General features: G+C 42.2%; 2 protein-coding genes across 2 annotated transcripts in view; one reads left to right on the top strand and one right to left on the bottom strand.

Annotated features, from left to right (window-relative positions):
- Positions 1–10256, bottom strand: part of LOC110506679 (vitamin D 25-hydroxylase) — a 32775-nt gene extending 22519 nt beyond the window's left edge. The window contains exons 1-3 of the mRNA XM_021586470.2: positions 9829–10256; positions 8132–8273; positions 7291–7923 (exon numbers count right to left, since the gene is read on the bottom strand). Coding sequence (XP_021442145.1) covers positions 7291–7923; positions 8132–8273; positions 9829–10068 — 1015 coding nt within the window. The 5' untranslated portion in view covers positions 10069–10256. The remainder of the gene's footprint in view (positions 1–7290; positions 7924–8131; positions 8274–9828) is intronic.
- On the top strand, positions 7164–21473 carry LOC100136595 (salmon calcitonin-Ia precursor; the record flags this gene model as incomplete). Its single annotated transcript, NM_001124587.1, is given in 5 exon segments — positions 7164–7192; positions 18472–18548; positions 19262–19355; positions 20059–20193; positions 20899–21473. Coding segments are annotated over 3 exon segments (411 nt in total). The 3' UTR covers positions 21089–21473.
- Positions 21474–27283: the final 5810 nt, after the last annotated feature.

Below are 27283 nucleotides of genomic sequence, written 5' to 3'. Positions count from 1 at the left end.
GCCATATTCTTTGAGTGTTTCGTGGGTGATTGTTCCTGTCTCTGTGTTTGTTTGCAGCAGATAGGCTGTATAGGTTTTTGCGGTGCGTTTCTTGTTTTGTGTTGTTCGTGTTTTATTTGTTTATTAAACATTAATCTAAATAACCACGCTGCATTTTGGTCCTCCTCTCCTTCACCGCAAGAAAACCGTAACACCGGAGTATTCCTTTGTGTCTTCATGAGCAATGGAACGCAAGTGGGTACCATGAGGAATAAGCGTGATCAGTGTTTTGATTTCTCCTCAGGGTTTTGCCTGCCATATGAGTTCTGTTATACTCACAGACATCATTCAAACAATTTTAGAAACTTCATAGTGTTTTCTATCCAATACTGCTAATAATATGCATATATTAGCATCTGGGACAGAGTAGGAGGCAGTTCACTCTGGGCACGCTATTCATCCAAAAATGAGAATTCCTACCCCTATTCCAAAAAGGTTAAGTATGCTCCCTCTAATTCTCCCATCACTCTCTCTCTTGGAGGACCTGAGCCCTAGGACCATACCTCAGGACTACCTGACCCGATGTCTCCTGGCTGTCCCCAGTCCACCTGGTAGTGCTGCTGGCTACGGAACCCTGACCTGTTCACCAGATGCTGTTTACAACCCTCTCCCTCCCTGCATCTCTTTCTCTACCTCACCTGCTGTCTCGACTACGAAAAGCCAACAGACATTTACTCCTGAGGTGCTGACCTGCTGACCTGTTGAACCCTCTATAACAGGCTGGGCAAAGGCTGGCTGTATGCAGCCCGCGACCTGATTGAATACGGCCCCCGGAATCATGCTCGGATCACATAAAGAATTTGTGATAGTAATGTTTTGAAAAACGTATTTGTTATTCAAACGTAAAGCCAAATGAATACTCGCCTTTGTGTAATGATTTAACTCCCACCGCTTGTGGTACATTTATTTTGAAGGCACGTATAAATAATAACTGCATGATGACAGACAGTGGGTGGGGTTATATACTTCCTGTTTGGCCCTGTCCGGGGGTATCATCGGATGGGGCCACAGTGTCTCCTGACCCCTCCTGTCTCAGCCTCCAGTATTTATGCTGCAGTAGTTTGTGTCGGAGGGCTAGGGTCAGTTTGTTATATCTGGAGTACTTCTCCTGTCTTATCCAGTGTCCTGTGTGAATTTAAGTGTGCGTTCTCTAATTCTCTCCTTCTCTCTTTCTCTCTCTCGGAGGACCTGAGCCCTAGGACCATACCTCAGGACTACCTGGCATGATGACTCCTTGCTGTCCCCAGTCCACCTGGCCGTGCTGCTGCTCCAGTTTCAACTGTTCTGCCTGCGGCTATGGAATCCTGACCTGTTCACCGGACGTGCTCCCTGTCCCAGACCTATTATTTGGCCATGCTGGTCATTTATGAATGTTTGAACATCTTGGCCATGTTCTGTTATAATGTCCACCCGGCACAGCCAGAAGAAGACTGGCCACCCCTCATAGCCTGGTTCCTCTCTAGGTTTCTTCCTAGGTTTTGGCCTTTATAGGGAGTTTTTCCAAGCCAACGTGCTTCAACACCTTGCTGTTTGGGGTTTTAGGCTGGGTTTCTGTACAGCACTTTGAGATATCAGCTGATGTACGAAGGGCTATATAAATACATTTTATTTGATTTTGATTTGAATATCAACAACTGTGCCATGTCACATGCATCACTGCTCTCATCCAGGGCCAATGAGAAATAGGTGAAATCCTTTACCTTGTCTTTCAACTGTTGTTCTATATTCTCAACACGTCCTCAACATTTTCAAACAGCTCTTTCTTGTCGGGGCAAAGTATTGCTGCAGAGTCAATTAAACATTCTTTAATGAATTCACCCTCAGCGACTGGCTTGCTATGTTTAGCAATTTTGTGGGACAGTGCATACAGTTGAAGTCGGAAGTTTACACACACTTATGTTGGAGTCAGTTAACTCATTTTTCAACCACTCCACAAATTTCTTGTTCACAAACTATCGTTTTGGCAAGTCGGTTAGGACATCTACTTTGTGCATGACACGTCATACCGCTCAGGAAGGAGACGCGTTCTGTCTCCTAGATATAACTATACTTTGGTGCGGAAAGTGCAAACCTGTGACGATGCTGGAGGAAACAGGCACAAAAGTATATACAGTGCCTTGCGAAAGTATTCGACCCCCTTGAACTTTGCGACCTTTTGCCACATTTCAGGCTTCAAACATAAAGATGTAAAACTATTTTTTTGTGAATGAACAACAAGTGGGACACAATCATGAAGTGGAACGACATTTATTGGATATTTCAAACTTTTTTAACAAATCAAAAACTGAAATTGGGCGTGCAAAATTATTCAGCCCCTTAAGTTAATACTTTGTAGCGCCACCTTTTGCTGCGATTACAGCTGTAAGTCGCTTGGGGTATGTCTCTATCAGTTTTGCACATTGAGAGACTGACATTTTTTCCCATTCCTCCTTGCAAAACAGCTCGAGCTCAGTGAGGTTGGATGGAGAGCATTTGTGAACAGCAGTTTTCAGTTCTTTCCACAGATTCTCGATTGGATTCAGGTCTGGACTTTGACTTGGCCATTCTAACACCTGGATATGTTTATTTTTGAACCATTCCATTGTAGATGTTGCTTTATGTTTTGGATCATTGTCTTGTTGGAAGACAAATCTCCGTCCCAGTCTCAGGTCTTTTGCAGACTCCATCAGGTTTTCTTCCAGAATGGTCCTGTATTTGGCTCCATCCATCTTCCCATCAATTTTAACCATCTTCCCTGTCCCTGCTGAAGAAAAGCAGGCCCAAACCATGATGCTGCCACCACCATGTTTGACAGTGGGGATGGTGTGTTCAGCTGTGTTGCTTTTACACCAAACATAACGTTTTGCATTGTTGCCAAAAAGTTCAATTTTGGTTTCATCTGACCAGAGCACCTTCTTCCACATGTTTGGTGTGTCTCCCAGGTGGCTTGTGGCAAACTTTAAACGACACTTTTTATGGATATCTTTAAGAAATGGCTTTCTTCTTGCCACTCTTCCATAAAGGCCAGATTGGTGCAATATACGACTGATTGTTGTCCTATGGACAGAGTCTCCCACCTCAGCTGTAGATCTCTGCAGTTCATCCAGAGTGATCATGGGCCTCTTGGCTGCATCTCTGATCAGTCTTCTCCTTGTATGAGCTGAAAGTTTAGAGGGACGGCCAGGTCTTGGTAGATTTGCAGTGGTCTGATACTCCTTCCATTTCAATATTATCGCTTGCACAGTGCTCCTTGGGATGTTTAAAGCTTGGGAAATCTTTTTGTATCCAAATCCGGCTTTAAACTTCTTCACAACAGTATCTCGGACCTGCCTGGTGTGTTCCTTGTTCTTCATGATGCTCTCTGCGCTTTTAACGGACCTCTGAGACTATCACAGTGCAGGTGCATTTATACGGAGACTTGATTACACACAGGTGGATTGTATTTATCATCATTAGTCATTTAGGTCAACATTGGATCATTCAGAGATCCTCACTGAACTTCTGGAGAGAGTTTGCTGCACTGAAAGTAAAGGGGCTGAATAATTTTGCACGCCCAATTTTTCAGTTTTTGATTTGTTAAAAAAGTTTGAAATATCCAATAAATGTCATTCCACTTCATGATTGTGTCCCACTTGTTGTTGATTCTTCACAAAAAAAATACCGTTTTATATCTTTATGTTTGAAGCCTGAAATGTGGCAAAAGGTCTCAAAGTTCAAGGGGGCCGAATACTTTCGCAAGGCACTGTATATCCACAGTAAAATGAGTCCTATATTGACATAACCTGAAAGGCCACTCAGCAAGGAAGAAGCCACTGCTCCAAAACCGCCATAAAAAAGCCAGACTACGGTTTGCAACTGCACATGGGGACAAAGATCGCACTTTTTTGGAGAAATGTCCTCTGGTCTGATGAAGCAAAAACAGAACCATTTTGCCATAATGACCATCGTTTGGAGGAAAAAGGGGGATGCTTGCAAGCCGAAGAACACCAAGAACACCGTGAAGCACGGAGGTGGCAGCATCATGTTGTGGGGGTGCTTTGCTGCAGGAGGGACTGGTGCATTTCGCAAAATAGTTGGCCTCATGAGAAAGGAAAATTATGTGGATATATTGAAGCAACATCTCAAGACATCAGTCAGAAAGTTAAAGCTTGGTCGCAAATGGGTCTTCCAAATGGACAATGACCCCAAGCATATTTACAAAGTTGTGGCAAAATGACTTAAGGACAACAAAGTGAAAGTATTACAGTGGCCATCACAAAGCCATGACCTCAATCCTATAGAAAATATGTGGGCAGACTGAAAAAGTGTGTGCGAGCAAGGAGGCCTACAAACCTGACTCAGTCACAATAGCTCTGTCAGGAGGAATGGGCCAAAATTCACCCAACTTTTTGTGGGAAGCTTGTGGAAGGCTACACAAAATGTTTGACCCAAGTTAAACAATTTAAAGGCTACGCTACCAAATACTAATTGAGTGTATGTAAACTTCTGACCTACCGGGAATGTGATGAAAGAAATAAAAGCTGAAATAAATCGTTCTCTCTACTATTATTCTGAAATTTCACATTCTTAAAATAAAGTGGTGATCCTAACTGACCTAAGACAGGGAATTTTTACTAGGATTAAATGTCAGGAATTGTGAAAAACTGAGTTTAAATGTATTTGGCTACGGTGTATGTAAACTTCCGACTTCAACTGTACAAACATCCACTCCCCTCCGTATGTATTTGGACAGTGAAGCTACATTTTTACATTTGGCTCTATTCTCCCCCATTTTAGATTTGTTTTCAAATGTTTCACATGAGGCGACAGTACAGAATGTCACCTTTCATTTGAGGGTATTTTCATATCTGTTTTAACGTTTAGAAATGAAAGAACTTTACATATCTAGTCCTCCCATTTGAAGATATCATATATATTTGGACACATTCACTTCTAGTGTATTAAAGAGGTCTAATGTTTAGTATTTGGTCCCATATTTCTAGTATGCAATGACTACATCAAGCTTGTGACTACACACTCGTTGGATGCATTTGGAGTTTGGTTTGGTTGATTTTGGGTTATGAATGATGGATGATGACTGGAGTAATTTTATTTCTAATTCATGATATCCCTAATCATGGTAGCATCCACATTAATGTAGCTGCGTTCAAAAACATTTTATTATTGCTTACAATAAAAGTCTACAAAATTACACAATACATTGTCCACCATTCACTTTCTATTGGGCCAAGCATAATCTGAAACACAACCAAAACAAGCTGTAAATGCATCCAACAAGTTTTTAAAGTCACAGCTTGATGTAGTCATTGTGTGCAAGGAATATGGGACCACATACTCAGTTATTTACTACATTAAAACACTATAAGTGAACTTGTCCAAATACTTATGACGTCTACATTAGCTACATGCTTTCATTTCTAAACGGTAAAACAGATATATATATTGAGGGTAGTTTTATATAAATAAAAATAAAAGTACATTCTGTACTGTCACCTAATATTAAATATTTGATCTCAAATCTAAAATGGTTGTCACATTCTGACCCTAGTTATTGTGTTAATTGTTTGTTTTAGTTGGTCAGGACGTGCGTTGGGTGGGCATTCTATGTTTCTATGTTTTTCGGCCTAGTATGGTTCTCAATCAGAGGCAGGATTCGTTAGTTGTCTCTGATTGAGAATCATACTTAGGTAGCCTGGGTTTCACTGTGTGTTTGTGGGTGATTGTTTCCGTGTCTGTTTCACCACACAGGACTGTTTCGGTTTTCACATTTATTGTTTTGTATTTTTGTAGTGTTCTCGGTTATCGTCTTTATTAAAGATGTTTAACACTAACCACGCTGCGTTTTGGTCCTCCTCTCCTTCAGCGGAAGAAAATCGTTAAGTTTAGAGACACATTTACAATTGTAGCTTCACTGTCCGAGGGGAGGGAGTGTATACCTTTGTACAGTTGAAAGAAAAAAATCTATACCTTAGTTATCTAACGTATGCAAATAAAAGTTGCTGTATATTATGGCTTGGAGAAAGGTTAAATAAAGGCACGGCAAGTCCCTTTACTGGACACCAGAGGAGAAGAGGAGAAAGAAAGACCAAGGATGACCTGTTAGCGAACCGTTGAAACTGAGCTTAATACCAGAATAGGCCTCATCTGAAAATAGATGAATAGAACAGGACAGGAAAAGATGGAGGGATGTTGTGGAGGTCTAATGCAACACTTAACATGATGAGACCTGAGTAAGGACAAGGCAGGGTGCTATGAGGCCTGAGTGAGGACAGGGCAGGGTGCTATGAGACCTGAGTAAGGACAAGGCAGGGTGCTATGAGGCCTGAGTAAGGACAAGGCAGGGTGCTATGAGGCCTGAGTGAGGACAGGGCAGGGTGCTATGAGACCCGAGTAAGGACAAGGCAGGGTGCTATGAGACCTGAGTAAGGACAAGGCAGGGTGCTATGAGACCTGAGTAAGGACAAGGCAGGGTGCTATGAGGCCTGAGTAAGGACAAAGCAGGGTGCTATGAGGCCTGAATGAGGACAGGGCAGGGTGCTATGAGGCCTGAGTAAGGACAAGGCAGGGTGCTATGAGGCCTGAGTAAGGACAAGGCAGGGTGCTATGAGGCCTGAGTAAGAACAAGGCAGGGTGCTATGAGGCCTGAGTGAGGACAGGGCAGGGTGCTATGAGACCTGAGTAAGGACAAGGCAGGGTGCTATGAGGCCTGAGTAAGGACAAGGCAGGGTACTATGAGGCCTGAGTAAGGACAAGGCAGGGTGCTATGAGGCCTGAGTGAGGACAGGGCAGGGTGCTATGAGACCTGAGTAAGGACAAGGCAGGGTGCTATGAGGCCTGAATAAGGACAAGGCAGGGTGCTATGAGACCTGAGAAAGGACAAGGTAGGGTGCTATGAGGCCTGAGTAAGGACAAGGCAGGGTGCTATGAGGCCTGAGTAAGGACAAGGCAGGGTGCTATGAGGCCTGAATGAGGACAAGGCAGGGTGCTATGAGACCTGAGTAAGGACAAGGCAGGGTGCTATGAGGCCTGAGTAAGGACAAGGCAGGGTGCTATGAGGCCTGAGTAAGGACAAGGCAGGGTGCTATGAGGACAAGGCAGGGTGCTATGAGGCCTGAGTAAGGACAAGGCAGGGTGCTATGAGGCCTGAATGAGGACAGAGCAGGGTGCTATGAGGCCTGAGTAAGTACAAGGCAGGGTGCTATGAGGCCCGAGTGTGGACAAGGCAGAGGACTTGATGCTGAGGCCTACTGTGCTATAAGGCAGCACACTGACCTTGAATGTTGGGGTAGAGGGCCATGTAGAGCATAGCCCAGCGTAGGGTGTTGGTGGTGGTCTCCGTGCCTGCGATGATGAGCTCGCCCACAGAGTAGATTAGGTTCTCCCTGGAATACGGGGTGCCCAAGTCGCCAGCACTCTTGTCCAACTTGTTCAGATAGTCATCGATGTAGTGGCGCGGGAAGTTGCACACTCTGCCCTTCGAGAAGCGCCTGATGATCTGCTCCAGGAAGTTGTAGACCTTGGCTGCGTTGCGGAACAGCTTCTGGTGCTTTCCGAAGGGGAGGTACTCGATCCATGGGAAGGCGTTATAAAGGAAGGCCCAGCCACTGACGGCCAGCTCCACATTCTCACTGAAGATCTCGATCATGTGCTGGAAGTCACAGTTGTCGTACGTGAAACGCTCGCCGAAGATGATGAGGTTGGTGATGTTGGACACAGCATTGGTCACCAGGTGCTTTGGGTTAAAGGGTTTCCCTTTGTGTTCGTCGATTGCATCCACGAAAAACATGCACTCTTCCAAGATCTTCTGGTCGAGGGGCATTTGAAAACTTCCAAAGTAACGAAAGGAGTTGCTGGCCAGTTGACGATGTTCAATCCATCCGTTGCCAAATTTAGCATTCAGAAGTCCTGAGAAGGAAGATATTGAGATTAGTTCTGAGTATGTGTGAAGATACTAAATATTATTCTCAGGATAGGTGGACCTATTTTCATCTCAATACCATCAAATAGCCTAGAGTTCGATAACACCAAGCTTGTATTTGCATATAATAACTAATAACAATATAACAATGTCATAATGTCCATATTCAGAATACATTATAACTGACTTTCTTACCTCCCATTTTGGTCATTTTCATAAATAAAGGCAGAGATGGCCGGTCAGAAAAGACATCAGCCTGGTGGTACAGGCATTCTCTGATGGCATCATATCCATTCAGAACCACTGCTGAGTAGCCTCCCAAATCAAGACTGAAAATCTGAGATAAAATACTTGAATAAATAGACATCCAAAATAATATGCCATATATTTCCCTAAATATGTTTAATTTTGGATTTTAAAAAAAGTAGACTATAGTCCAGTATGACATAACATCTAAACTGCAAATGATCTAAAATCAGCAAAAAAAGAAACATCCCTTTTTCAGGACCCTGTCTTTCAAAGATAATTAGTAAAAATCCAAATAGCTTCACAGATCTTCTTTGTAAAGATTTTAAACACTGTTTCCCATGCTTGTTCAATGAACCATAAACAATTCATGAACATGCACCTGTGGAACAGTCGTTAAGTAACAGCTTACAGATGGTAGGCAATTAAGGTCAGTTATGAAAACTTAGGACACTAAAGAGGCCTTTCTGCTGACTCTGAAAAACACCAAAAGAAAGATGCCCAGGGTCCCTTCTCATCTGCGTGAACGTGCCTTAGGCATGCTGCAAGGAGGCATGAGGACTGCAGATGTGGCCAGGGCAATAAATTGCATTGTCCATACTGTGAGACGCCTAAGACAGCGCTACAGGGAGACAGGACAGACAGCTGATAACAGGATCGGTGGTACATCCGAACATCACACCTGCGGGACAGGTACAGAATGGCATTACACCAGGAACGCACAATCCCTCCATCAGTGCTCAGACTGTTCGCAATAGGCTGAGAGAGGCTGGACTGAGGGCTTGTAGGCCTGTTGTAGGGCAGGTCCTCACCAGACATTGCCGGCAACAATGTCGCCTATGGGCACAAACCAACTGTCACTGGACCAGACAGGACTGGCAAAAAGTGCTCTTCACTGAGTACGTTTTTTTTTGCTGAGTTTATTAGGCTAGTCCAAAGATAGGAAAGTAGCCCTCACTCTATTTGCCGAGGCATGCTGACTAAGCGGACATTCGCCATTTTTTTAGAAACCCTGCTAGCGCAGCTGGAGCCTGCCATAAATTTGCGAATAGTGAGCCTCTTTTGTTCAGTTTTCTGAGCTTTTTTATAGGCTGACGCAAAACATAGGGTCAAGAATTGAGCGTCCACCCTAACTAACCTTTGACACACTTAGGAATTATGGTATGTGTGTGTTCCAGATTATTATTTTTTACCTAGATTTAACATGGCAAGCCAGTTAAAATCAACTTCTTATTTACTATGACTGCCTACCGGGGGACAGTGGGTTAACTGCCTTGTTCAGGTACAGAACGACAGATTTTTACCTTGTCAACTCGGGATTCGATCCAGCAACCTTTCGGTCACTGGCCCAATGCTCTAGCCACTAGGCTACCTGCCGCCCCATTACAAATTTTATTTCGCACAGTTTTTTCACCAGTGAAATTAAAGCGACTTTGAGATTCTGTTCTGGAATGAAAAGCGCTATATAAAATACATCTATTGTAATGCAAAATTAATAAATGAACACTCAACAGGCTAAACCGCAAGAGTTAAACCGGTTTGAGCAAAAGAAGACTAGCCTACATGAGGGTGCACACAAGTAGCCAACACAAAAAAATGCCTAGGTTTAGTCAAGCCACTTTGACATAATAATTTAAGTGCCGTACCTGCCCATGGATTTCACTCTGTTTCTTCATAAAGACGTGCGGTTCTGTTGCTAGAGACATAATGTTCCCTATGACAGGGATAGGTGACGGTCCAGGAGGGAATCCTCGGGGTCTCCTCTGCTTCACAAGCTGTCGGATCAGCAAAATAACAATAAGGGAAATAAATAAACTACACAGACCTAAGAAAGCCTGTCCATGCGACAATTCTGAGACTAGAGATGATAACTGATTTAATACCATTTTTCTATCTCTAACTTTGCTTTCTGGACTAAGCTCTCCTCTGTGAAAGAGTTATGTAGGCTATATCATCTTGCACATGTTTATATTCCCTGCCTCTACCCAATAGGATGCTTCTCCCTCTACAAGGAAAATAGTTATGTAGGCTATATCATCTTGCACATGTTTCTATTCCCTGCCTCTACCCAATAGGATGCTTCTCCCTCCACAAGGCAAAGATTGGCTGGAAGTTTAGCTGTAATGACTATCGATGAACTTTGATCAGCCTTCGATCAATTCTAGCAATCAACAAATCGTGATTCTGCTATTTCTGAGGATTTGATTTCCCAATGATGATTTCTGACCATTTGTTGACATGCAGCATAACTTGCCGGCCAGCTGGCACCACACAGATCAAATTGGTAATTTAAAAGCTTTATTTCGTCACCGCGGATCCAGCTTGGTCTCATAGACTAGACATATCATAGTAAACGAAACCCCCGGGACACTCAAAACAGCATGATATATTAAATTTGTTATGGTTACATAATCCAGAATTTTACTTAAGGCAAAAACAAAAGTCAGAGTAGATAATTAGCAACTTTGCAACTACTTACTACTTTTTAGCTACTTTTCAACTAGCATGTTAGCTAACCCTTCCCCTTAACCCTAAGCTTTAACCTAACTCATAACCCTAACGTTGGCATTAGCCACCTAGCTAAAGTTATCCACAACAAGTTGGAATTCATAACATAACATGCCATACGTATTGCAAATTCGTAACATACTGTATGAATTGCAATTCGTAACATATCATACGAATTGTAATTCGTAACATATCATATGAAATGGATGATGGAGAGTCACAAATTAATAGATACCATACCAAACCTAACATATCATACTAATTTGTGTGTCTTGGAATACGGATTTTTTTATTTACTGTGTTACGTCTACCCCTGAGTTCAAATTGGCTGATCCCATTGTCATGTCATACTTTCTATGTGAGTGTCTTATATCTAGACAAATTGCATTGTGCAGCCAAAGCAAGGTTCATGTTTGATTGATTCAAGAGAGCTATTTCTATAACTCATAGCCTAATGCTGTATAATAATAAAATACAATATTTATTTCAAATTCATGTGATATAACACAGTTATAACAGTTATAACACATAGGCCTAACCTATAACACAATTTTAAAAGACCTAGGTCATGGGGTAAAACATGTGCATTAGGATATATACTGTAGTTCACCCTATACTGTGTTGTTGCATTAGGATATACACTTCACCCTATACTGTGTTGTTGCATTAAGATATATACTTCGTCCTATACAGTGTTGTTGTATTAGGATATAAACTTTTCCCTATACTGTGTTGTTGGAACACCCTACAATCAGTAGGATACAAGAATAGATCAATCACTTTCTTTACAATTGTGCCATTCTGTCTGGGCTGTATTTCTTTTGGTAGGCTAAACCAGCACCTGTATGTAGTCTGGGTTGTACATTAAGAGTATTACAATAAGAGTATTAAGAGTATTTCCCCATGTGTCCCACTTTAGTGTCAGTCATTAAAGCAAACAACTTGCAACTTGCAAGCAAATGTGTAGAATGTCTCTGTCATATCATGTAAAACAATCACAAATTATTACAATAGCAATGCTCGTGCTATATGGCACATTTCTTCCTACATTAACCTCCTGAGTGGCTTGATGCACTATAATGAACCTTGTCACAGCCCTTTGGAGCATCGAGACAACCTGAGGACATCTCCAGTGGTGTAGAGTAATTAAGTAAAAATACTTTAAAGTACTACTTAAGTAGTTGTTTTGGGTATTTGTAGTTTACATTACTATTTATATTTTTGACAACTTTTACTACATTACCTTATTAAAGAAAATATTGTACTTTTTACCCCATACATTTTCCCTGACAACCCAAAGTACTCGTTACATTTTGAACGCTTAGCAGGACAGAACATTTTTCTAATTCACCCACTTATCAAGAGAACATGTGGTCATCCCTACTCCCTATGGTCTGGCGGACTCACTAAACACAAATGCATCTTTCGTAAATAATGTGTGAGTGTTGGCCATCCCCGCGGGTATCCGTACGTTTAAAAATACATTTAAAAATGGTGCCGTCTGCTTTGCTTAATATAAGGAATTTGAAATGATTTATACTTTTACTTCTACTTTTGAGACATAAGTATATTTTAGCAATTACATTAACTATTGATACTTACCCAAGTAGTATTTACTGGGTGACTTTCACTTTTACTTGAGTAACTTTCTATGAAGGTATCTTTACTTTTACTCAAGTATGACAATTGGGTACTTTTTCCACCACTGCAAGTCTCCAACAGGTCACGTTGGGGTGTGGAAGGAAAGCCTACTCAGCCATTTCAATGAAATACCACACATTTCTCCAGTAGTGTGTCTTAGGCCCTGCAGATAGCAGTAGAGGTTGTGAAAGGGTCTGTCTGGGTCTAGAACATATACGAAAACCTTCCTGCAACCTTCCTGCAACCACCATGGCGCTATTGTGATGGCTAAAGGAAACACAGGCTACATCCCAAATGGCACCCTATTCCTATTATAGTGCACTACTTTTGATCAGGGCTCTGGTTAAAAGTAGTGCACTATATAGGGAATAATGGTGCCATTTGTAAAGAAGCACAGTGTCTGAGGTGGATTCAGAACATCACTCCCTGGTGGCATCAGACAGGAAAGGACTGGTCAGGACTGGTTCAGGGTTGTCACAGTCATCATAGCATGCGAATAATTGAAACCCTCTTATAGAGTTATCCTCTCATGCATTATGCTACACAAACTTTCCTCTTCCAGTTGTAGTTTACCTGGTTTGATTTGACTCACCTTTATGCTCTGTTCATAGGCTACTGGCAGAAATGAAGGAAATGAAACATGGGATCATTAATTAAGCTGTGCCTGTTCACTAATCACACACCTAAACACAGATCTGGCCCTGTATTTATAAAGCATCTCAAAGACAGGAGTGCCGATCCAGAATCAGGTACCTCCTGTCTATGTCAATAACGACCCTTTGATCCAGATTTGGGCTCATATTCATAAAGCATGCCAGCTTTATGAATATGGGCCCAATTCTGGATCAAATAGTAGTGTGCCCGTTGATTCTGGAGGTCCTCTGTATCGACTGCCTGTCCACTCAGTGTGTGGTGACTTGCTCCTCATTAGTACCAGTGATGTCTATTTACCCAGCCAGACATTCCTTCTTGCTGAGGCAGCTGGCAGAGATGCTTATTTTTTTCTCCAAATGTAAAAAACTGGTCTCCCCAGACCTCGCCCAATGATTTGGATTTGTTATCGCTACTTAATGAGGACATTCAAGGAACTGCTTTTCTACTTCCTGCCAGCCCCTCAGATACAACAAACTGTCCAGGAAGCATTTTACACATCAATCAAAGACATCATTGAATTAAGTTGTTCTCACTGTTGAATGGAAATGTCCACTTGTGACTGTGCTGGGAAGGGCAGACCAACAGACCTTGTGCTTACTGGAAATCAGCCTTACTACTTGAATACTGTAGGCACAACATCAAGTATGTTGACATGTTTTGTTCAAGCATATTTTTAACAGATGTTTAAATATAACCTCATCAACCATTATATACATCAGCAACCTTAAGTTTTGTAATTTACTGCAGCTACTTAGGTGTAAAAAAGAAACTCATTCTGAGATCGTTTTCTCCAGATGACTTGTCATTGTTATCTATTTAAGCAATAAGGCACGAGGAGGTGTGGTATGTGGCCAATATACCACAGCTAAGGACTGTTCTTAAGTGCGACGCAACGCAGGGGGCCTGGATACAGCCCTTAGCCGTGATATATTGGCCATATACCACACTACAAGCATTTCGCTACACCCGCAATAACATCTGCTAAACACTTGTATGTGACAAATAACATTTGATTTGATTTGATATACCACAAACCCCCGAGGTGCCTTATTGCTATCATAAATGGGTTACCAACGTAATTAGCAGTAAAAATAAAGGTTTTGTCATCCCCTGGTATACAGTCTGATATACCACAGCTGTCAGCTAATCAGCATTCAGGGCTCGAACCACCCAATTTATAATTAAGCAATAAGGCCAGAGAGGGTGTGGTGTATGGCCAATATACTACGGCTAAGGGCTGTTCTTACGCACAACGAAACGCAGAGTGCTAGGACACAGCCCTTAGCCGTGATATATTGGCCGTTTATCACAAAACCCTGAGGTGCCTTATTGATATTAAAAACTGGTTACCAGTGTAATTAGAGCAGTAAAAATAAACGTTTTGTCATACAAATGGTATACGGTCTGATATACCACAGCTTTCAGCCAATCAGCATTCAGGCTCGAACCAACCAGTTTATAATCCCACTTATACAATGGTGGGTCTAATCCTGAATACTGATTGGTTAAAAGCGCATTCCAGCCAGTGTCTATTCCATAAATTACCAATAAACCTATGACATTCAAATGCCTATTTACTCTGTACAATCCACTGTCTCTTCAGCCCAGCCAGGCAAGTTATAAACTTGATCTCCACTATAAAAAGCATCTAGACATTATCTCACATTTCTTTTAGACCATAATTTAGTTTTCAACAGCATAGATTTCTACAAACCTTACTATCTTGCAACATTGTTTAAATATTAAAATTCAATCTCCAGCTGTCCCATAGTAATGAACGTGTAGGGGTCGGGAGCAGACAGGTAGGTAGTCAGCGTTTCTCAGCCAGTTGAAATCAGGAATCAGCCTGGCATCATTTTTATGGATATATACAAATAAATGTTAATTGAAAATAGGTGAAACTAAACAAAGTGCAGCTAATGTGCGGTCTTTACAGCTTCAGTGTTTGAAGTGATTGTGTTAGCTGTGTTGTTGGCTAACATGTCAAGCGAAATCACACCTCATTAGCTCAGTGTTATGGATGTATCCAAATAAATGTCACTCGAAAAGAGCTTAAACAAATGCAAATGCAGCTACTGTTGTTATTATTTTTGACGTGACTGTAAGTTAGCCGTAGTTGTCTAGCTAGCAAGCAAGCCAGAACGGCAATGGAACAAACTACTGGGTCACGTCCATAGATACTGAACAAAAACACTGAACGCTTGCGTCAGGTCTCTGGCAACCGAACCAATAGAACGAACAACCAGCCGGCTTGGGTAGCAACCCTAGGTATGTGTCGGGACTATATCTTGTGGAAGGATGAAATAGTATGAATAAATAAATAACAATAATAATTATTATTTATTTTTTATATGTCAATCGTTATTTGAATATGTTGGTAACCCGTTGTATAAAAGTGATAATGCTCTTGAAGCCGGTGTTTGGTCGATATATTGGCACTGTTTGCATATCCTCCAAACACTGGCTTATATTTTCATACAATTTCATGCTTCCACAAGATATAGTCCCTACACAAATCTAGGGTTGCTCCCCAAACCGGCTTTTGTTCTATCGGTTTCGTCGCTAAAGACGCTACCCAGTCGAATAACAGCACAGTAGCTGCATTTGCTGTGCAATAGTAATAAACTAATTTGAATATTGAAACAATATTGCAAATGTTGGAGAGACTAAATGAAAACTAAATGTTAGTCTAAAAGAAATATGAGAAAATGTCTAAATGCTTTTTATAGTGGAGATCAAGTTTATTAATTGCTTGGCTGGGCTGATGAGACAGTGGATTGTGCAGTCAGGTGGAACCGAGTAAATAGTTAACGTTATAGATTTAGCGGTTATCAGCATTCAGGATTAGGCCCACCCGTTGTATAATGTCTTCTGTTATATTATGTTGTCTTCTATTGTATTCTATTTTATTATGTTATGTTCTATTGTCTTCTATTGTCGTCTGTTATTATTATATTCTTCTGTTCTTCTATTGACTTCTATTGTCTTCTATTGTGCACAACCCAGCTCTAGTCAGCTACTCCCATAGGAATATGCACCCATGACTCACAATGACACAAACAATAATGTAATTTCATAAATCTAAATATTATTAATACAAATATAAAAATCTGCTGTTTGGTTCTCACAAGTATAATTTTAGCATCGGCATTTAACTGGGTTCTCCTCATTATGCCACAGGAGAAGAGAGCCTGCCCAGCCCCATGCAGAGAGAGCTGCCATGGCCAGGCCAGGTCAGAGAGGTGGCAGTATCCTGCAGTGTGATCACACAGAACAGAAGAGCTCTGATTGATGGGTAACCTAGGCTCTGTGATTACATCTCATTTCCTTAATGTCCCAGCAAGGATGCACAGTGCAAACTTTGTTGCTTCCGCCAGAGATGAGGTAAGTTGCATTTCAAAGTGGATTCTAGATAACATCCATCCAATTCCCTAGCGAGGCCCTGACAGGACAGCCAGGTCAAGTGTACATGTTTAAGTCTGTAATCCCTGTGTCACCACAGTCTCCAGGTGGTCAAGCCTTCAATGGAGAGCATCAAGTGGCGGAAGCTTGTGTCAGTCTCCAGTCTTTATTCCATGTAATCAAACATAGTCAAACATTGAGTGCCATTAATGTTTGCATTCAGACACATATGATACACTCGTTCTTTGACATTGAAATTATCTTTCCTAATTTGGCATTGATATTGTATTCCAATACCATAGTGTGGTATTGATTTGGGAGGCGTAATGAATGTGTTTCTGTCATCTCAACACCCTTTCAATAGATACAGCTAAGCTTATTTACAGTACAGTGCATCATGTCACATGTCAGTGTTCCCTCCCTCTCTGTTCTGATAAGACAATGATTATCTGTCTCCTGATATAATTTACACCAGGTTGATGCACCGTGAGATACTCTGACCAAAATAGATTGGAAAGGTTACTGTATTGAATTGAAAGTTAGAAACGGGGAACAGAAAGTTGAGGTAGGGACTGAGATGATCCATAGATATGTGGTCATGCTGCATCTGTTCACATATAGTTAGGCCTTTATTCTGGAGTGGCAATTAATTATAGTCAGGCAAGCCTGTACGCCTACACAACCGCAGTTTCCGCTGTCTCCGGGAGCACCGAGGGGGGTGGACCCTGGCTCTGTCCAATTTCCCTGATTTAGTGGCTCCGTCATAGGCCCGGCACTCTGTTCAATAGCACTAAAAGCCTCATCCACACTAATGGGGTTCCTCCGTGACGCAAAAGAAGACTCTTGGGCAGGATGCTTTACGATACCTTACCCAATAATGTAAAGTAAAGGGAACAAGATGATGCCCAGAGACCAACAGCTCTGTAATTGGGTCTGAGAAATTGGGCCGACTATTGTCAGCCACACCATCGATTCCCTGAAAAGAGCAGTTCAATGAGGAGTCAGTAGTGTAATGTATGGAGAAGGGGATGGGAATTGACTATGGAATATGAAGTATTAACTATGTCATTGTTCCAAAAAATACCACAAGACTAATGCCCAAGCATTTCACAGAGCTAGTTTAAACTGCCAACATCTTTGAATTTATCATGTCTAAAATGTTACACATGTCATCCATTTTTGGATGTAGAAAAGCCCTAAGAATGCTGTATATTCTGATAATCTTGTAATTCTGGTAATCAAAATTAAGCAGCCTGACCAACTCAACAATTATGTTTCAATATCATCAATTAAAATATTATAACAGTTGTTATCAAATAACCCAAACATGTATATTTTAAATTAATATAACAACACATGATTGTGGCCTGATAATTCTGTAGTACATCGTTTCCCATCTCCAGTCCTCGAGTACCCCCAACAGTATATATTCTTGTTGTGGCCCAGAACAAGCACACCTGATTCTACTTGTCAACTAATCATCAAGCCCTTGACAAGTTGAATCAGGTGTTTTTGTCCGGGGCTACAACAAAAATGTGTGCTGTTTGGTAACTGGAGGACCGGAGTTGGGAAAACAAAGCACGATGTAGTAGTGTTCCCAGTCTCATTCTTTAACATTGAAACAAACACAACAAATGTGTCTCAGGAGTTGGAGAGCTGTAATGTGTCTGTTTGTACAGTAGGTGGCTCTGCCAGCAAGTCCAACAAGGATGTCTTATTCTCTTGATTCCTCAAAAACATAAAGCAATGGAACATTGTTGGGACCTTTAAAATATTTATAACTATTTTGGGACGATTTCAGTATCTGCCAGTCTGATTTGGCCCTGTCCTCAATGGAAATTATGATATCAAATGGTGCAAATGACTGGCCGATTTTTGTGAATGGAGCATTTTGTGACAGAACGATGACGTCATTTGTGTTCTATCGTCTTTACTGGTTTCTCGTAACCGCTGGACGGTACCTGATTGGCTAGTGGATGGGGCTGAACGCTCTGATTGGCTAAAATTAGATAATTAAACAACTTCTTAGTCAGTACAGAAACCCAAGTGGTAGATATATAAGACAGGGCATTGTAGCAGGGTGCAACAGATTCACAAGTTGGTCTAAAGCTTGAAGTACCTCAACTCATTCCATCTTCGTCCACGAAAACAACCAATCACGGTAAGCAGAGAATTTCAACCACTTTTCTGTGTACATGATGCATTGGGTTAGCATGGATGGGATGTCATTTCTGTGGCTATTAGATATTCTGTTAAATATGTGTTCCAGTGATGATAGAGGGGACAGAATGAGATGGCATAAACTTTGCCTAGGCCGTTGACCCTCTGTGAGATGCTGCTGAGAAATGCAGTTCAGATGGCTTTTCAAGGGTAGATGAGGTGATTGTGAGTTTAAACTACAGCTGGGTTTAGACTACAGCTCATTCCACTAATGCATGGGCTCCCACTGACTGGCTGGCTGGCTGGCTGGGGCTCCAACTCCTAATCTAGATAGTATCACTAATGCCTTCCTCCTCAATGTCTGGTACTGCGTCTCCAAGCCCAGCCCTTCTCTTCAGTTAGAGGGGAGCACTGAGACTAGATGGCTCACTCTGATAGCAGGGAACTAGGGACTTTGGTAGGACTGTCTCATCGCAGAAGGGAAGAGAATGCATTGGGACAGGGAGAGTGAGATGGGCATCTTCTTCACTCCCAGTAGAACAGTGAGAAACTGAACTGAAACTGAGATGGATGGAGCTTACATGCGATACATCATGTGTAGGGACATACGAAAATGTTTGTTTTGATGAAATGCTTATTTCATTCTGCTTTGAGAGAATTGTGAATGTTTTTAAAGCCAAGTTTCTGTGGTTGTGGATGTAATGTGTTTTACAGCAGGGACCATGGTTATGATGAAGCTCTCTGCCCTCCTCATTGCCTATTTCCTGGTCATTTGTCAGATGTACAGCTCACATGCAGCTCCAGCCAGGTGAGGATCAAAGCATGTTTTATAAACTGCAATGTCCAGTCAGTCACTGAAATGTATGTATAGACTACAGAGATGTTCATTTGTAGCAATCCCAAAAGGAAACGCCATCTGTTATTTCATTGATAATTTTCTAAAGAGGTATCTTGGCAGCCACATAAATCTTATGTATGCTAATTTAGATTATTTTGTTTTCAGATAACATGATGTGATTACAGAAATCCATACATTACGTTACATTAAATGCCCTCTTTTCAGTAAAATGATCCAATTGGATTACGATATCGTAATCTAATCAATCCGGTGACTCATAAAGCCATTCTATGTATAACCTCCTAACCACTTCTATCCATTTGGAAACAATCCAACTTAATGCCACAGCAATAGGCTAAGATGATTGCTATTGCATGTAGAATATTTCCAAATGGTTGTAGAATACATGGGTGTTCAATATTCCGGATAGAGAGACCCTGGTCACCGTTCTTACTACAATATTGATTTAGTCATAAAGCTCTAAGTTGGCTACCTGTCAGCTTTCTAAAAGGAACACTTTTAGCAGATTGTTTTGAGTTTGGCTCGTATCCCTTAAAGCAGGAGTCAATGGCTTTTAGCTGGAGCAAACTCACATAACCTACGTCATACTATTTTTAACCCAGTGCTGGTGCAGTTCATCAAGTGATCAACCTAATTGCCTATGTGTTTTCAGAACTGGTTTAGAGTCCATGACAGACCAAGTCACGCTAACTGACTATGAAGCCCGAAGGCTACTCAACGCCATCGTCAAGGAGTTTGTTCAAATGACTTCAGAGGAACTGGAGCAACAAGCCAATGAAGGAAATAGGTAGGTACAGTTCTCCTCATCTCCACAACTTGTTTTTAATAACATTCATTTTCTCTAGGTTTACTTGGTGTATACTATATGGAGGACGCATGTTCCTATTATTAAAGAAAACATATAACCCCAAATGTCTAATATGTGGCCAGTCCTTTGCTGCCTCCTATAGCAGTCAGAGCTATGGGTATTTATTAAAGACAGAGGTATGGACATCGCCCAACCATCAACAGGGAGATCTAGAGTTAAAGCATATATTCTCTGTGTTATCTATGCATGGGTTTTTGGAACACTTCATTTTAATGTATTCATTATTTAAGCATTGTTTATGAGAAAGCCTGTTGAGGAATGCTAAATGATAAATAACCCTAAAGAATGGAAGAAAGCATGGGAATTAGTGCAAGAGAAATGGGACGCATGACAGCAGTTGTGCTGTTTGTTATAATTTAACTACGACGCTATAAACAGGATTGCCGCATGAGCCTAAGTAACTGAGGTCATTATAGCTATAGACTATTTTCAATTGCCTGTGTTGGACTTGATAGCATGGCTTTAAACTGTTATTTTTATATAAATGCAAGTAAAAACTGACTTTGAAATGCATGATGTTGGAATACAGTGTTATTACTGTAGCATGTGGATAACAGCAGGATGCATCTGCATGCCATGGTTACTATGAGCCTGTTTCTGCATGTTTGTCTCTCTCTCTAACAGCCTGGATAGACCCATGTCCAAGCGTTGCTCCAACCTCAGCACCTGTGTGCTGGGCAAACTGTCACAAGAGCTGCACAAATTGCAGACGTACCCCCGCACCAACACGGGAAGTGGCACGCCTGGCAAGAAACGCAGCTTGCCTGAGAGCAACCGCTATGCAAGCTATGGAGACTCATATGATGGAATCTGAGCGGTCCTCCCCTCCATCAGCCCTAGTTAACCTGACCCCTCTGTTCCAGCCTAGCCTGATGATTGCTGATGCATGTGAATCTTGCTTGACCGACTGCAGAGAAACCTTGATGTCCCGCAATGTCCCTGCTCTCTTTTTCTTTAGTTAAAATCCCCCTTTTTGACAGAGAATAAAATATATAAGTACAAAGCAGAGTCCAATCCTTTAGATTTAGAAAGTGAATAATGATTTAGATTCACTTCCCTATCTTAAGGTGTATGATATCCCTTTACTATACAGATCATTCACAATATTTAAAAGTGTTAATCAAAACAAAAATCTTAATCAATGCTTCTTTCAACCGTGACTAGGGTTCTTGTTTAATAAACATATTTTTTTATGCCAGAACATATTTTCCATCTTAATTATTCAAATGAAACAAAGCCTTTTAACATCTTTAATAGTTCACAACAGTTTGAACAATATAAGCCACAGTTTATTTGCTATGTAAACGTAAATTCACAATACATTTGAGGTAAGTTGAATAACTAATTGTTTAGATCTCTGAATGTCTTTATTTTCAATTTCATGATATATATTATACATTTTCTCCAGCAAACAGTAATGTATTACCTTTGTACTTTTTATTGTAATTCATAGATTTGTATCTTTGTAATAAATCCTGAATTTAGTAGAGGTTTGTATGACCAGTCCTTTCTCTTCCTAAAAGCAGCGTTACAGCACAGAAGCGTGCGTGCAATACTGCCACATGTGTCACCCACCGCCTGGCTGACTTCCTGAACAGATCAGGAGGAATGGGCAACAGTAACTTCGTCCCCACCAACGTGGGCGCCAAGGCGTTCGGACGACGAAGGAGAGACAGCCCCATGACAGCACCTATGTGAATGTGTCAACAGGCCTCAGGGATTTGGTATAACAACATTCTACACTCCTCTCTCTTCCCCACTGCTGTGCCTCTGTCAACCTCTGTCTGTCTCTACTGTATCTCTAATGCTCTTTCCCCAGCCTCTGTCTTTCCACATCTATTCTACTTCAGTACTCTTCAGACAGTCTCTTTGTAACTTTGCCGGCCTTCAAATTTGGTCTATGTCTTATGGATGAATACAAGTTGGGAGTTAGAGTTCAGTAGAAAGGAGGATAAACAGTCATTTCCTTCCATTTTCTCCCCCTGCAGAGTATGAGCCCTTTAGTGAGACAACAGTACATCCTGTCCTGAACCAACTACAGACATCTGGGAATGACAACGCTTCACTGTTTTAAAAAAACAACCTTCAAACTACCAAACTGATTTCCTGCATACCTCTTGCATACTCTGTGTTACCGATATTCATTTTTGCTCTATAACCATGAGGCGATACAACAAACTAGAAAAGATTGCAACAAAAATTAAAGAACTAACTTCTGTTATGTCAATTTTCACCAGATCATTACCCTGTACAAGCCAGTTGGTTCTGTCCCGTTTTGGCTTAGAGCACATGTACAGTTTGACCCTGACTCCCCACCCCTCCTCTCTCCTGTGTCAGCAGCACACTGCAGGGGGGCGGAGACTACATCAAGCTCCGCCCCCACAAGCTTCCCTGACCATGGCTGTGTCTTGTGCCTTGATGTTGACCACTTCTTCACGTTTCATTAATTGTACAGTATGTTTAAAGAGTGAAAGGAAAAAGATAGAAGAATCTAAATATTGTAACAATTGTGAATCTAAGCAAGATTAAAATGTATTTTAGATACATATGGGTCGGTGTACTTGTTTTATTCTGCAATGATCTATCTAAGCCCTTAGATCACAATATCTACTAAGCTAACATATGGAATTGTTTTAAGATGGTCATAAAATGGATAATTTAGCCATTTGATTTGGAATTTTAGGAGTCTCTAGGTATAAAAAAAATATATATAAAAAAAAGAATTTGGTGAATTTACTGGTGAATTTACTGCTATAGCCCAAAGAAATACATTGAATGCCACATTTGTAAATGACAAAACAGACAGTCAAAAAATAAATAATAAGGAATAAGGTTTTGAAGTGACTGTCCTATATCTGGGAATCTGGTCATGTTATTAGTGGCACATTTTGCCATTATTACACCCTGGTCTTGGGTTACCTTCAGACTAAAGCTTGTGTGTGTCTTAGAACAGAACAACCGACACCTTCGTGTTAGTTTGTAGCTCTGACTGTTCGGTCTGGACAGTCAGTTTTGTGAGAAGACCTCTTCGAAATGAGGACGTCTGCAAAGAGTTCAGCTTGTGGATGTCGTAGAGCCTGCCATGTTTGTCTGTCGATGGTGGTGACTTATTCGTTTGTAGCACAGATCAATCGACTCTAAGGGATTTGAATCGTAAAAGAGCAGACAGAGCTGACGGTACACTACATTTAACATTTTCAACATGAGCAGTTTCTTAAGGTACATGACACTTAACATTACCAACACGGGCAGTTTATTTTGGTACATGGCACTTAACATTACCAACACAGGCAGTTTATTATGGTACATGACACTTAACATTACCAACACGGGCAGTTTATTATGGTACATGACACTTAACATTACCAACACAGGCAGTTTATTATGGTACATGGCACTTAACATTACCAACACAGGCAGTTTATTATGGTACATGACACCTAACATTACCAACATGAGCAAGTTATTATGGTGCATGGCACTTAACATTACCAACATGAGCAGTTTATTATGGTACATGGCACTTAATTAACATCTTCATTTTCAACGTATCATGCTGTATATGCTCAGATCATCAACATAGCCTTGATCACAATGCAGTGTTCCACATTACATCCCAAATATTCTTTCATTGAATTTGACCTAATGGTTACAGAACAAACATCATGCATGTATCCACATGTAAGAAAAGGTATATAGTGTTTATACACTGATCTATCCAGGACAAAAGCAAACGGCTATTTTACATACCACAACCACATCCAGGACCATGTTGATATGGTTTATTAATAAATAAAGGTAAAATAAATAACAAATCTTACTCCCTAAACACAACAAATGAGTACCAACGATACAGAGAACGTAGTCTATACCAAACGCTCTAGTTGTATTCTCCATTAACTTATGAAGACATCCTTTTTTCATATTTCATACTGATGTCACCAATAACATGATAATTGGTTTCAGATCAATAATGACTTTAATAAAGGCACATATAGGTACATATGTTTCAGTATCATAGGCCTATATGTGTTGCACTAGTCTGTGAGTTAGGTATACCGATCTTGTCATGTATTGTCATGTTGTGTGTTTCTGTCCTTTCCCTTCACCCTGTCTCCCTCTGCTGGTCGTTGTTAGGTTACCTTTTCTCCCCCTCTTTTCCCCAGCTGTGCCTTGTCTCCTCCTAACTACCCATTCACCCCGTTTCCCACCTGTTCCCTTTTTCCCTCTGATTAGGTCCCTATATCTCTCTCTGTTTTTGTTCCTGTCCTTGTCGGATTCTTGTTTGTTGTGTTTCATGCCTGAACCAGACTATCGTCCTGTTTGCTGTAACCTTGTCCTGTCCTGTCGGAATCTGCCGGTCTATCTGAGCCTACCTACGTTTGGTTATTAAAGAAGCTCTGTTTAAGTTAGTTCGCGTTTGGGTCCTCATTCACTCACCCCTAACAGAAGAATCCGACCAAGAATGGACCCAGCGACTTCGGATCCTCTCCACTCAGCCGTCGAGATCCAGGGAGCGATGCTAGGCAGACACGAGCAGGAATTGTCTGCTGCTCGACATGCCGTTGAGACCCTGGCCACCCAAGTCTCCAACCTCACAGAACAGGTTCACCATCTCCGCCTCGATCCACCGGCCACTTCCAGGGCTTTCGAATCTCCGGAGCCCAGAATCAATAACCCGCCGTGTTACTCTGGGGAGCCCACTGAATGCCGCTCGTTCCTCACCCAGTGTGATATTGTGTTTTCTCTCCAGCCCAACACTTACGCCAGGAGCACTGCTCGTGTCGCCTACGTCATATCTCTCCTTACTGGACGGGCTCGTGAGTGGGGCACGGCAATCTGGGAGGCAAGGGCTGAGTGTACTAACCAGTATCAGGACTTTAAGGAGGAGATGATACGGGTTTTTGATCGATCTGTTTTTGGGGAGGAGGCTTCCAGGGCCCTGTCTTCCCTATGTCAAGGCAATCGATCCATAACTGACTACTCTATTGAGTTTCGCACTCTTGCTGCCTCCAGTGGCTGGAACGAGCCGGCTTTGCTCTCTCGTCTTCTGGAGGGTCTCCGCGCAGAGGTAAAGGATGAGATTCTCTCCCGGGAGGTTCCTTCCAGCGTGGATTCCTTGATTGAACTCGCTATTCGCATTGAGCGACGGGTTGATCTTCGTCACCGAGCTCGTGGAAAGGAGCTCGCGTTCTCCGTTGCCCCCCTCTCCGCATCACTACCATCTTCCTCTGCCGGCTCGGGAGCTGAGCCTATGCAGCTGGGAGGTATCCGCATCTCGACTAAGGAGAGGGAACGGAGAATCACCAACCGCCTCTGTCTCTATTGCGGTTCTGCTGGCCATTTTGTCACTTCATGTCCAGTAAAAGCCAGAGCTCATCAGTAAGCGGAGGGCTACTGGTGAGCGCTACTACTCCTGTCTCTCCTTCAAGATCCTGCACTACCTTGTCGGTCCATCTACGCTGGACCGGTTCGTCAGCTTCCTGCAGTGCCTTAATAGACTCTGGGGCCGAGGGCTGTTTTATGGACGAGACCTGGGCTCGGGAACATGACATTCCTCTCAGACAGTTAAGGGAGTCCACGGCCTTGTTCGCCCTGGATGGTAGTCCTCTCCCCAGGATTCAGCGTGAGACGCTACCTTTAACCCTCACTGTTTCTGGTAATCATAGCGAAACCATTTCTTTTTTGATTTTTCGTTCACCTTTTACACCTGTTGTTTTGGGCCATCCCTGGCTAGTTTGTCATAATCCTTCCATTAATTGGTCTAGTAATTCTATCCTCTCCTGGAACGTCTCTTGTCATGTGAAATGTTTAATGTCTGCTATCCCTCCTGTTTCCTCTGTCTCTTCTTCACAGGAGGAGCCTGGTGATTTGACAGGGGTGCCGGAGGAATATCACGATCTGCGCACGGTGTTCAGTCGGTCCAAGGCCACCTCTCTTCCTCCACACCGGTCGTATGATTGTAGTATTGATCTCCTTCCGGGAACCACTCCCCCCCGGGGTAGACTATACTCTCTGTCGGCTCCCGAACGTAAGGCTCTCGAGGATTATTTGTCTGTAGCTCTTGACGCCGGTACCATAGTCCCCTCCTCCTCTCCCGCCGGAGCGGGGTTTTTTTTTGTCAAGAAGAAGGACGGGTCTCTGCGCCCCTGCATAGATTATCGAGGGCTGAATGACATAACAGTTAAGAATCGTTATCCGCTTCCTCTTATGTCCTCAGCCTTCGAGATCCTGCAGGGAGCCAGGTTTTTCACTAAGTTGGACCTTCGTAACGCTTACCATCTCGTGCGCATCAGGGAGGGGGACGAGTGGAAGACGGCGTTTAACACTCCGTTAGGGCACTTTGAATACCGGGTTCTTCCTTTCGGCCTCGCTAACGCTCCAGCTGTCTTTCAGGCATTAGTCAATGATGTCCTGAGAGACATGCTGAACATCTTTGTTTTCGTTTACCTTGACGATATCCTGATTTTTTCACCGTCACTCCAGATTCATCTTCAGCACGTTCGACGTGTCCTCCAGCGCCTTTTAGAGAATTGTCTTTTTGTGAAGGCTGAGAAGTGCACTTTTCATGCCTCCTCCGTCACATTTCTCGGTTCTGTTATTTCCGCTGAAGGCATTAAGATGGATCCCGCTAAGGTTCAAGCTGTCATTGATTGGCCCGCCCCTAAGTCACGCGTCGAGCTGCAGCGCTTTCTCGGCTTCGCGAACTTCTATCGTCGTTTCATCCGTAATTTCGGTCAGGTGGCAGCTCCTCTCACAGCCCTTACTTCTGTCAAGACGTGCTTTAAGTGGTCCGTTTCCGCCCAGGGAGCTTTTGATCTCCTCAAGAATCGTTTTACATCCGCTCCTATCCTTGTTACACCTGACGTCTCTAGACAGTTCGTTGTCGAGGTTGACGCGTCAGAGGTGGGCGTGGGAGCCATTCTTTCTCAGCGCTCCCTCTCTGACGACAAGGTCCACCCATGCGCATATTTTTCTCATCGCCTGTCCCCGTCGGAACGTAACTATG

The sequence above is a fragment of the Oncorhynchus mykiss genome, chromosome 26 (assembly GCF_013265735.2).
Source record: "Oncorhynchus mykiss isolate Arlee chromosome 26, USDA_OmykA_1.1, whole genome shotgun sequence".
Taxonomy (NCBI): domain Eukaryota; kingdom Metazoa; phylum Chordata; class Actinopteri; order Salmoniformes; family Salmonidae; genus Oncorhynchus; species Oncorhynchus mykiss.
This window is presented reverse-complemented; position numbering and strand designations above follow the sequence as displayed.